At 44.1% G+C, this 12357-nt stretch overlaps 2 protein-coding genes across 2 annotated transcripts in view; both read left to right on the top strand.

Annotated features, from left to right (window-relative positions):
• LOC113029474 (uncharacterized) overlaps positions 1-6624 on the top strand; it is a 71691-nt gene extending 65067 nt beyond the window's left edge. Inside the window, exon 5 of the mRNA XM_080306632.1 lies at positions 704-6624. Coding sequence (XP_080162758.1) covers positions 704-1390 — 687 coding nt within the window. The 3' untranslated portion in view covers positions 1391-6624. The remainder of the gene's footprint in view (positions 1-703) is intronic.
• A 1407-nt stretch (positions 6625-8031) lies between these two features.
• LOC113029452 (protein NYNRIN-like) overlaps positions 8032-12357 on the top strand; it is a 5803-nt gene continuing 1477 nt past the window's right edge. Inside the window, exons 1-5 of the mRNA XM_080305839.1 lie at positions 8032-8401; positions 8553-8718; positions 9019-9522; positions 9684-9694; positions 10026-12357. The exon at positions 10026-12357 is cut by the window's right edge and continues 1477 nt beyond it. Coding sequence (XP_080161965.1) covers positions 8032-8401; positions 8553-8718; positions 9019-9522; positions 9684-9694; positions 10026-12357 — 3383 coding nt within the window. The remainder of the gene's footprint in view (positions 8402-8552; positions 8719-9018; positions 9523-9683; positions 9695-10025) is intronic.

The following is a 12357-nucleotide window of genomic DNA, read 5'->3' as shown; positions in this document are numbered from 1 at the left end:
GGCCGACAAACCTCAACCAAGAAAGAGAGAGAAAACACACACCTGTGACGAGTGTGGAAAAGAGTTTGCTAGGAAGTTTACACTAAAACTTCATCAGGTCATCCACACTGGAGAGAGACCGTTCAGCTGTGACTTGTGTGGAAAGTCTTTTTCCTTGAAGGCTTCCCTAAAATCACACCAACTCATCCACAGTGGAGTTAAAGCGTACAGCTGTGATCAGTGTGGCAGAGCTTTTACTCAGAGTAGCCACTTAAAGACGCATGTAGTTGCCCACTCTGGAATTAAGGCATACAGCTGTGAGATTTGTGGAAAAACCTTCAGCCAGAGAGGGTACCGAAATACACACCTACGCATCCACACCGGACATGATGTGTACTGCTGTGAACAGTGTGGCAGACAGTGTACAACCAACAGGCAGTTAAAACTACACATGTTTACCCACACTGAGGAACGACCTTATAAATGTGACCTGTGTGAGAAGACTTTTAAAGCTCCACATCACCTGAAACAACACCAAAAGATCCACACCAGAAAGACACTCTCCAAGTGCAGTTACTGTGAGGTATGTATTTATATTTTTATCTGTGTTAACTGAAACAGTAAAATGTAATTGGACGTCTGCAGAGATGCTCTTTATTTCAGGCGACGTTCAGGATAAAAATGTTGAAGGACTGACTTACACTGTCTTTGTGTCTTTGTTTAGAAGCAGAGCGACACAGATGGATCCAGTTCTCAACCCTGTCATCACCGTGGTGGTGGGAAAGACTTTCGTTGTGACCTCTGTGGAAAAACTTTCAGTCGGCAAGTCTCCCTAAAAATACATCAACGTAGACACACTGGAGACAAATTGAAATACTGCAAAGAATGTGGGAGAGGCTTCCCCACACCAACTGAGTTAAAACGACATGAACTGATTCACAGTGGGGTTAAAAAGCACCTCTGTGATCAGTGTGGGTCATCCTTCACCACTGCAAGTCACCTTAAAACACACAAACGAGTCCACACAGGAGAGAAACCATACAAGTGCAGACACTGTGAAAAAAGCTTCTCACGATCAGGTCATCGTAACAAGCATGAACGTACACACATGGAAGGAAACTACAGCTGTGACCAGTGTGACAAGAGCTTCAGGAATCTCAGTTCATACTCCAAACACAAACGATCCCACGTTACTAATAAACTGTTTCACTGTTACCAATGTGCCAAAACATTCACCTCATTGTCTGCTCTGTGCAAACATCAGCGTGATCACTCAGGACTGAAATCACTCCCATCACTGGATCACAGTGAATCTGCAGAGACAGAAAGATCCTCTGGTTTCAGTGTCAGACTTAAAACCCTTGAGATCAGGCTCCACAGAGTTCAGATCGAATCTCCTATAAAGATCTGATTAAAATGTTCCACTGGATGGATGGATGTATAATCTCTTTTTCTGAAGGTTGCTCTCTTCCTGTTTCTGCCAGTGCTGTAAAGCTGCTGCTCAGTCTGATGGGCTGTTGTGTTGTTGTTAGTGATGCTGGATGAAGGGCTGGTGGACCAGGTGAGCTCAGGGTGAGGGTAGATCCCGTCTGAGCTGCAGGTCAGATCCTTTGTCCTACTTGTTGGAGATTAACTTTACGGACTGGAGCTGGAAAAATACATATTTCTAAAGAAGTCAGAAAGAGATTTTGTTGTCACAATTTTCCTTTTCTGTTCATTTCATGTTAACATGATTTAATTTATTGAAAAACATGTAAACACGGTGAATGGACGGCTGAGGACTGGGGCAAAGTCATATTCTCAGATGAAGCATCTTTCCGATTGTTTGGGAAAAAGTCTTTTGCGGAGAAGAAAAGGTGAGCGCTACCATCAGTCCTGTGTCATGCCAACAGTAAAGCATCCTGAGACCATTTATGTGTGGGGTTGCTTTTCATTCAAGGGAGTCGGCTCACAATTTTGCCCCAAAACACAGCCATGAATAAAGAATTGTACCAAAACACCCTGCAACAGAGCTACAGATTGAAAATGCCCAAGGCGAAGCACTCAAAAGTCTGGCTGTACTTCACAGCAAAAGATGCAAACTCAGCAGTCTGCAACAAGTGCTTTAAGGTGATACTGTGCAAAGGAGGTAACACCTTGAATCTGATGAAGCACCTGGTGATGCATAGCGTTTTTGTAAAAGCTAGAAAATGCACCGTATTTGATAGCTTGCTGCAAGACCTCACACCGAGCACATCTACTGCAGCTGTGGTGCCTGTTATCGGACCCGGAGTTAGCAATATCCCCCAAGAACCCGAAGAGTGGAGTCCTGGCCTCTAGCCCTGCCAGTGTAGCACCGGTTCCAACCAAAGGAGGTATGTTGTATCAACAGAAAAGGCTAACTTGGTTATCATTTTGCAGAAAAAGACTGCTAAAAATAAAAACACAAGAGGTTTTTGTACAAAGTTTGTGTTTTCCATTCTTTAACCTCCGGTTCGAGCACCGGCACGGTTTCAAAATTTCCAGTTTGACACCGGTATCGGATAAAACTTAAAGGATTCCCATCCCTATTTGTTACCATGTTTCCATTGTGTAGTGTAGTCGATAGGTTTGTTTTCTTTGTCAGAACAATGAGGCCACTGCAACTGTATGACATATATACCTGTATACACTTGACTTATACTGACATGTATACACTATACATACACTGGAGTGGTTAAATAATGGAATCACTGTGATAAGCATCTAACCTACATGTTTAAAATCACAAGACCCGCATATTTAGGTCAAATATTATCTACAATTATATTAATGAAGTTTTTGCAACCTGGGATTGTTTTTTTCTCGCCTCAGCTGCCAGAAGGCAAGAAAAACTGTATTTTCTTCCTGTTGATATAATTCTGTGTATTAAACTCTGTTCCAAGAATTTTAATCTTTTCCAGAGGATCTTTTTGAGTGCCTTGATTTTGCTGAATCTAAAACAACTGGTCCTCCACATCGTTGGCGGAATAAGTGCGACCTGTGGGAGGTACCTATTGAAATAGGGTGGAGCCGTAGGCACATTCAGTTAACAAGGGTTCCATGTTAAATCAAAATAGAATCAAACACGTAACAGTAGCACCTAAAACAATTTAAAAACTTGATTTTATTAAATACGGTGTCACAGTCCTGGATCGTATGACACAGCGCTCTGTGTTTTCTTTTGTTTATAGTTTGTCCTTTTGGCATTAGATCCTAGGTTCCTTAAATGTGAGTGAAGCAGAAAATAAATGAAACCAAAGACTAGCGGTCCTGTTGCTCTATTTTCACCTGTAAAGCAGGAGTTGGGTAGGCGGAGGTTTACCCTGGTGCAGGTGTGCCGCAGTGGTCAGTGAAAGAATCCGCGTGTTTCTCTGTGAATTTCCAATAACGTGGTAGCGCACACGGTGCTTGCTTGGAAGTTTAGGGTTTTTTTCGCTGTAAAAAGAAGTTTTCTTCCCACGCTCAGCGGACACAAATGTTTTTGTCACTTTTTATGGAATCAAACTCAAAGTAAAGTCAGTACTTCCACGCTTTAAACGCTGCATGCTCATACTCTCTCAGCACTCGATATATGATCCATTGTTGATCTGCAGACAGCTGTTGTCACAAACGTCGCACTTGCTTACGTCACTGTTATGAGACATTCTCGCAAAAAAAAAAATCATGGTTTTAGTAACGCAGTGTTCCTACGGGAAAGTAACGGAAATCTAATTACCGTTTTTGCAATAGTAATCCCTTACTTTACTCGTTACTTGAAAAAAGTAATCGGATTACGCGTTACTGCCTATCTCTAATTGTAAGTGGGAGACTGGATGAAAACAGGACATCCCCTACACTGAACAACTGACCGCAGCAGGAATATTCCTCCCACATGGCTTCATATGTGTTGTTCAGTTACCTGTTTACAAGTTGGCGACACCCCTTAAGAAATATCAGCAAACAGTGGCCGAGTCCACCACACGTTTCTTCACAGGAACAAAACAAACAAACCTCCATCAAATTAACAAAATGTAAGTGGATCACTTTCAGTGACCTACCGCTCCAGTAGATAGTTTGCTGAGATTGATGAGATTTTGTTATCACAACTCCTTTCTGTTTATTTCATGTAAACATGATTTATTTAACAGAAATCCTGTAATTCTAGAATCTTATGGAACGCCAGGACTGCCATAACGAATTAATTAAATACACCCTTAAATAATTAATTAAATGTGGCAATAATTAATTACATAAATATTTATGACACATGTAATTTAATTATTGACACTGTTCTGTTATTACTAAAAGTTGTAAAATGTATCACTTAAATATCATTCTCAATCAGTTGTTATTCGTTATGTGTTTACAACACCCTCTCTGGTTGCTCCAAGTAATGCACTTTAGAAACGCCTTTATTTTGGAAAAAAAAAAAAACTTTATTGAACAGGAAGTCCCCTCAGTCAAGCAAAGCAAGTGAGCAATAGGCTGTATCCCAATTCGGGGTCTGCAGCCTTAAAGTACGCAGCCTCAACGATCCTCAAGGGCCGCGTACTCAAAGACCGCTAAGGCCGAAAGTGTGAGGCTTGTGAAATGGGACGGTCTAGCCTCCGTTGCGCTGATACTGTTGTTTGTCAATAAAGTAAAAAAAAAAAAAACCCTCCGTTGCGCTGCCCAGGTTGCCTAGCAACCATGATACTAACCACTGGAATCGTGTCCTACAGCTTTGTTTGACAGAAATGAAGGAGAAAATCTTTTGTTCATTTGTTTGTTTGTTTCTACATGAGCTTTGATCATTCTCTGTAAGATTAAGCTCAGCTATTGAACGGCGTATATTTTAAAGTAAAGGCTTTAAAACCAAGTTAGTACAAACGTCACTAATGTCACATAACTTTGCCGACATGTGGCCAACAGTAATGTTTAATTTTCTTTGTTATTAAACATTTGCACATAAATAAGTGACATAATATTCAGTACTTAAAGTGTACTCTTTGGCCGCCCCTCATCCGCCGTTTTTTTCTGCAAATTTATCCACACCCATCGCCGCGCTATGCATTCTGGGATATGTTGGGCCACGAAGTCTACACTGCCACAGCCTTACGCATTTCAGGGCCGCATTTCGAGCAGCCTTTGAATTGGGACAGCCTTCGGCGCGCTGCTGTGACGTAATTGGCCTTGAAATGCGGCCTTTAAGGCTGCAGATCCTGAATTGGGATACAGCCATAGTGATAGTAAAGTCGATTCCTTTTACTGAATCGAGTTTTAATGAGTCACTCACCAAAGTGAATCGGTTTCTTTGAGTCGTTTGATTCACCGAGTCAGTTGACCATAGAGTGGAAAAATTTACATTTTCACTCAAACACTTAATTTGTGTCTCTTTTCATGTATATCCTACCGCTAAGATGCGTGATTCTAAAAGAAAACAACTATTTTATGGAGCAAAAAATTTTCTAAAGGGAATATTTATTTTGTTTATCTTAATTTTATTAGTATTTTCCTTATTTTGTTGTGGGCAGTCTGAGGTACACCTGTGCACTACTCATGATGTCAGATCAGCATCCTGATGTGGCACACCTGTGAGGTGGGATGGATTATCTCAATATAGCAGATGTGCCCACTACCACACATTTGGACTGATTTGTGACCACTGTTTGGGAGGGATGGTTATATTGTGTATCTGGAATGAATTTTAGGTCTCTACGTCCATCCCATGGGGAATGGGAGCAAAAACAAAAGTGTTGCGTTTATATTTTTGTTGAGTGTATATATATGTATATATATATATGTATATATATATATATGTATTGTGGGGATGAACAAAAAGTATTTTACCAGCATAATATAATCTGCAGTATGATCATTGCTTTAACAATGTAACAGATAGCTTTAAGATGGCCTTAAGATGTTTATGATGATATTAACTTTGTATTTCAGGTGCAGTTATAACTATTTTATACATATTGCATATCTGTGCTTATTTGAGTTGATGTTCAGGTTCTTTAAAGGTCGTAAGCCTCACTGACGTGACTGTTCAGGTGATACATGTTGAGGGAAAACTAGAACATAGAAGGAATTGCAATACATGCTTACAAAACACTTATATCAGGTCATTTTATATTAAGGTTTTAGTAGAGGTTCTTGGTTAAAACATTTATTTAGTAGAAGACATACACATAGTCTCAGTGAGCTTCTGGTCTGGTAAAAGGTCAGAAGTGCAACAGGTGAATTGAGAAAGAGCATTTGAGGACGAGACACAGACAGTAGGTGAAGAGGTGACACAAAGAGCATGTGAGGTCAACACACACACACACACACACGTTAAATTAGATTTATTTAGAGGAGAGGTTAGTTATGTTTGGCTGTAACTGCAAAATTGTCTTGGTAAAAGAGGAACCGTTTCTTGGTGTCTCGGCAAGAAAGAGGAACAAGACAAGAACTGAAAGGTAGACAGGAAGGGCTAGCCATGAAAATAGAAGATGATTTTCTAGGTGAAAAGTCATGATGATGTTGATCTGATCTATGTATAAAATGTATCTGTGACGCATGAAGGGGCGTCAGTAAATAAACCCTGATGTTATAAAATAATTGTTTGTGCTTTAGTAAGTCGAAGATCAATTGCTGTGTTCAGTGATCTTCCCACATGTGAATTAAAATCTTCGTTTGACTTCACCCGGCCGGACCAGTGTGGTTATTTTTCGATCACCTCTTGTACCCTTTCTCAATTCTTGAATCTTAACATTTGGGGGCTCGTCCGGGACGTACTTATTAGTACGGGACAAGTTGAGGGACCCTTGAGGGTGTGTTGCTGTAAAGTATATAAGGGACGCGCAGCGCCGTTAATGGGTTTAAAATAAATGAAAAAAACACTAATCCGAGGAACTATTGGAGAGGTAAGTATACGGAGGTGAGCGCGTTGCGCATAAGGGTTGCTGGTGTCATATATTAACACTTTGAGGGCGAATAATTTTGATTGAGTGTCAACGCTTGAGAACGCGAGGACAGCGTCTAAAGTGCTGGGTTAAACTTTGTGTATCACCGAGCAGGGGAAGAGGAGCCAGTGGTTGCGAGAACAGCGAGACGAAGACTGAAACCGAAAGTTAAGCGTGTCTGGGTGACCTAGACCAAGAAGGTGGAGTCGACCAACGCCATTGGAAGAGGTAAGTCTGTGTTTCAGAGAATGGCTGACAGCTCGGGTGCGACACCTAGTGGGAAAAGGGGATGCAAACCTCTGAAGGATCAGCTTGAACAGCTTAAGAAAGCTATTCGTTTGGCTTCACCTGGAGCATTAAAAGCAGCAGAGAAAGAGTGCCAAGCGATGGAGGTTGAGGTAAGTAAACTTATTACATCCCAACAGAAAGGGCTGGGTGATAAAATACCTCTGAGCTTGGTGTTAAAAACTGAAGGAGAAGTGTACGGACAAATGCATGAGGCCCTACGTGCGTCCATAGAGGCATTAACGGCATTGGAGGTTATAAAGCAGAGAGTAATGCAGGGAGGGCCAGAAGAGGAGAATGAAGACCGTGCGACGTCATCAGAAGAAGAAGACGATGAGGAGGACGAAGATGGAGGAGCTGAACCTCAACCAAGTACAAGCCTAATTTTGAGGAAAAGAAGTGTGAAGAGAGACCAAGCACAGAGACGGCCCATATTTAAGAGCTCAAAGAGTAGAAAAGTGAGTTTTGAACAAGGAGCTCCTGACCCTGGTTTAAGTCTGCCTCTAATAGCAGGTCCAAAGAACAAACCAGTTTATCGCGCCTATAAGGTGAGAGATTTGGAAGCATTGGTTAAACAACTTCCACCGATAACCAAGGGAGAACATTGGGAAGGAGAAGAATTAGCGCTGGGCGATTTTCGCGCTTTGGCCGGACGTTGTATGCTGGGTGGTGGGTTAGCAGATGTAGAGCAGATAGCTCAAACAACCAGATATGCAAATGACCTACAATACCATGAGGTGCAGAATGACTTAGCAGATGCAGTCCGGGAGAAGTACCCAACTCCTAACTCTGGAGCCATTCCAAAAATTATTTGGGATCCCAAAAACACACCCAGAGAGTGTTTAGCTAAAGCAAAGGAACAATGGTTGTTAGGAACAGGAAGGGTGAAAGTAGAGCGTGGTTTCGTTCGGCAGTGCTGGCAGGGCTGCCCAACCAGGTTGCAGTTGACTTGGAAAAGAACCCAGATTTTGCCGTTGCAGACTCGGTGCAGTGGGATAGACATGTGACCTACAGACTTCAGCAGGAACAGGATTTGGCAAACAAACAAAAGAAAGAGTTGGAGGAAGTCCAGGCGTGGCTGGTTAAGTTGCAGTTGGCTGAAGCAAAAAACAAAGCAGGAGACAGAAAGAAAGAGGATAAAGAGAGCGCAAGGAAAATAATGGTGGCAAGGCCTCAGCCCGATCCTGTGCCTGACTGGCCAGATCAGGATCCGGGTCTCTACCCTGATGACCGTTGGCCCGCCAATGTACCAAGGCAGCGTCAACCAGTAGGGAATTGGGGGACCGGTGGACCGTAGAGAGGGCGTGGTGGATCCGTGAGGGGAGGACAAAGGGCTCGGAATCCAGGGAATCCTAACAATGTGTCTTGGACTGCCTGTTACAGCTGTGGAGCAGAAGGACACTGGTCCCGAGAATGCCCTGAATCGCAGCGAAATTATCAGAGGCGAGGCTATCAATCCCAGGCACGAGGAAGCCCAAGACAAAGAGCTGCTTACAGGGGAGCATATCAAGCTCCAAACCCGAATACAGCACCAGCCGCCCAGTACCCAGTAGCTGACTGGAGCTGGGAGAGGGAGCAATACTGACGGAGCCCGGAGAAACTGAACAGCGTGGGGACGGCAGAACCCATGCTGTCAATGACCGTGGAAGGCACTGAATTGCCCTTCCTGGTGGATACTGGAGCAACATACTCAACATTGAAAGACACACCAGACAGTGCAACACTCTCCTGTCACACAGTTAATGTGGTAGGCTTTTCCGGGATTCCAATGACACTGCCATTGACAGATCCAGCATTGACACAGCTGGGAAAACAGACTTTGAAGCACCAATATGTGGTGTCCTCACAGGTGCCTGGAAAATCTCATGGGCAGGGACCTGCTTGTGAAACTGGGATCACCTTCAAAGACTCAATATTTAGTCCAGAACTCTGAACAACCCACTGTCGAAATCTACTGGGGGAGGCTAGTGGAAGAAGGCATTTTGAGACATTATCAGCTGTGGAAACCCTGGATAATGAGCCTGGCCGTCTATTCCCCTCCGCGAGATCCTTTCCACGTTACACTCTTTTATGATAGGGAAGATAACGATATCTATCGGGAACAGTTCCAGTCTGATCTTGAGGGACAGACGTGGAATGTGCAAACACATAACATTTATGTTGGACCAGAAGGTGTGGCCGCGGCTGTGAAATTTACTGATGAACAACTGCCTTGGTACAATGTGGGAGAGGATTCAGCCCCTCACATTACATTGGCGGTCCACGAGGGTCATGGGCCAAGAGATCTGGGACCAATGGTCAAGCGGGCGCTGGACAACGCATGCTGGCAAAGCACCCAAATTCCAAATGTCTGGTATGCACCAAAGTGTAAAATATATCGCATAACTTGTTTGTCCAACGATGCAGTGATCTTAGAACATAAAGAAATCTCCAGAATACATGGCAGGGAAAGAATGGATCATCCTGATGCAGTAGCTGAGCTCTCAAAATTGCCTGGTACTTTGTGGTCCGCAGGGCCCACAGATGTAGGTCTAGCTAACTGTTCGCCTGTCCTGTTCCAGCTGAAGTCTGACATACCATTTAACAGACCATAATAGAAGCACAAAACTGAAGACCAAAAGTGGTTCACATGTATTGACCTAGCGAATGCATTCTTTTGTCTCCCACTGCACGAGTCACTCAGAGACATTTTCTCATTCACATACAGAGGCCGGAAATTTAGGTACACACGCCTACCACAAGGCTTTGCACTCTCACCAGGAATTTTTAATCAGGTGTTGAAAGAGGCATTGTCCCCATGTCAACTGCCAGGGGGCTGTACATTAATACAGTATGTTGATGATCTTCTTATTGCAGCCCCGTCAGCAGCGGCCTGTGCGGCAGCATCGCTCGTGGTGTTGAACAGATTGGCGGAGTGTGGCTTCAAAGTGAGCAAAGAAAAACTGCAGTTGGTCCGGCCAGAGGTAACATTCCTGGGCCGGGTGATCGCACACAGATCAGTGGGGTTAATGAACACACACAGAGACCAAATTCTGACACATCCAAAACCAAGAACTGTGAAGGAGTTGCTTTCCTTTCTTGGCTTGACAGGTTACAGCAGGCAGTTCATTCCGAACTATGCGGGTAAAACGGCCCCTTTAAGGGACCTGATCAAGAAAGTTGGTGTTCGAAATCTGAAGGCTGAATTGCCTTGGACGCCGGACACAGAGACAGCGTTCATTTCGCTAAAACAGGATTTGTCAAGAGCCACAGATCTGGCCACACCTAACTATGATGAGGCATTTTATCTTGATGTTTCAGAAACAAAGGGAGTTGTGAATGGTGTGTTGTTTCAGAAAAAAGGGGGAGGTAGGGATGTACTTATGTATGTCAGCATAAGATTAAATTCAACAGAAGCAAGGCATCCCACATGCACACAACACGCAGCAGGAGTAGCAAAGATAATTCAGAAAACAGCACACATAGTGAGGGAACACCCACTGAAAGTGCTTACCACACACAGTGTAGTGGCCTATGTGAACTCACAGGTATTCACAATGACTCCACTGACGCAACAAAGGTTGAGCAAAATTTTAGAGGCGCCAAATTTGATATTCACACATGAAGGAATAAATATGGCAGACCTAATGGGGTCAGGAGAACCACATGACTGTATTAAGAAAGCCCAGGTTGAAGGAAAAATCAGGGAAGACCTGAAGGCAGAGCCCATACTTGGAGCTGAGGATTGGTTCACGGATGGATGCTGCCACAGAGATGAAGAAGGATTGAAAGCGGGCTATGCAGTAGTCTGTAGAGTAGGAACTGAGTTTCAGGTGAAAGAAGCAGGAAAAATTGAGGGACAACAGTCGGCCCAGAGAGCTGAAGTGATAGCCCTAACTCGAGCCCTGAGGTTGGCTAAAAACATGAGAGTGAACATCTACACTGACTCAGCATATGCGTTTGGAGCAGCTCATGTGGAACTGGCTCAGTGGAAGAGAGCCGGGTTCAGGACGGCCACTAATGCACCCATCTGTCACAAAAAGGAAATGGAGGAACTGGAAAAGGCCCTGGAGGACCCAGACGAGGTAAGTATTATAAAATGCAAAGGCCACTCACAAGCAGACAGTATGGTGGCAAAAGGAAATCAGAAAGCTGATGAAGCCGCAAAGGAAGCAGCGGGCTACAAAGGACAGAGACAACTGGTGCAGGTAACCCCAGAAGAGGAGGTTAGCACTAACAGCATGGAAGAAGTTAGAAAGGCTCAGGAGGAGACATCCCCAGAGGAAAAGGGGGTGTGGGAAAACAAAGGAGCCTGGCAAGATGGCGGTTTGTGGAGGGGGCCAGATGGGCGTCCCGCTTTAACGGCCAAAATGGCGGAACAAAAGGTGAATGAGGCTCACGGGCTTGGTCACGTGGGAGTGAAACAGATGGAGAGAAATTTGTGCCGATGGTGGCATCCTGATTTGAGAAGGATGATACTGGAAAAGGCCAGAACGTGCCTAATTTGTGGGGCACACAACCCAAAGCCAGCAGTAAAACCTGAAGCTGGTAAGTTTCTCATGCCAGAAAGGCCAGGAGAAGAGGTCGTGATTGATTATACCGACATGATTGATACAGGCCCAGGTGGGGTGAGGTATTTGTTGGTGTGTGTGGATGTTCTGACTGGATGGCCCGAAGCATGGGCGACCAAATGTGAAGATGCGAAAAGTGTGATTAAGTGCTTAATCAATCATTACATTCCAAGGCATGGGTTTCCCAAGAGAATTAGATCAGACAATGGTACTCACTTCAAGAATAAAGATTTGCAAGAGGTAGAGAGGATGTTGGGAGTGCAACATAAGTTCGGGACGGTCTATCATCCTCAATCTCAAGGAAAGGTAGAAAGGATGAACCTAAATTTGAAAAACAAGTTGGCTAAAATTTGTGCGCAGACAGGGCTAAATTGGGTCGCAGCCCTGCCCATTGCTTTGATGACCATAAGATGTTCTGTTAACCAATCCACAGGTTTCACCCCTTATGAGCTGCTGACTGGGAGACAGTTTCCAGCACCCTGGACAGTGGTCCCGGTGGAGCAGCCCAGGACAAGCAACAGGTCTCATGCAGAATATTTTAATGAGTTGAAAGCTCTTGTGTCCAGCTTTACAAAACAGGTCACTTGTGAGAGACCCACGGGGAACGGAGAGGTCCCGGACGCAAAGGCAGTGTGGCT

The sequence above is a fragment of the Astatotilapia calliptera genome, chromosome 9 (genome assembly GCF_964374335.1).
Source record: "Astatotilapia calliptera chromosome 9, fAstCal68.1, whole genome shotgun sequence".
Lineage (NCBI taxonomy): Eukaryota > Metazoa > Chordata > Actinopteri > Cichliformes > Cichlidae > Astatotilapia > Astatotilapia calliptera.
The sequence above is the reverse complement of the archived record's forward strand: the minus strand, read 5'-3'. Positions and strand labels throughout refer to the sequence as shown.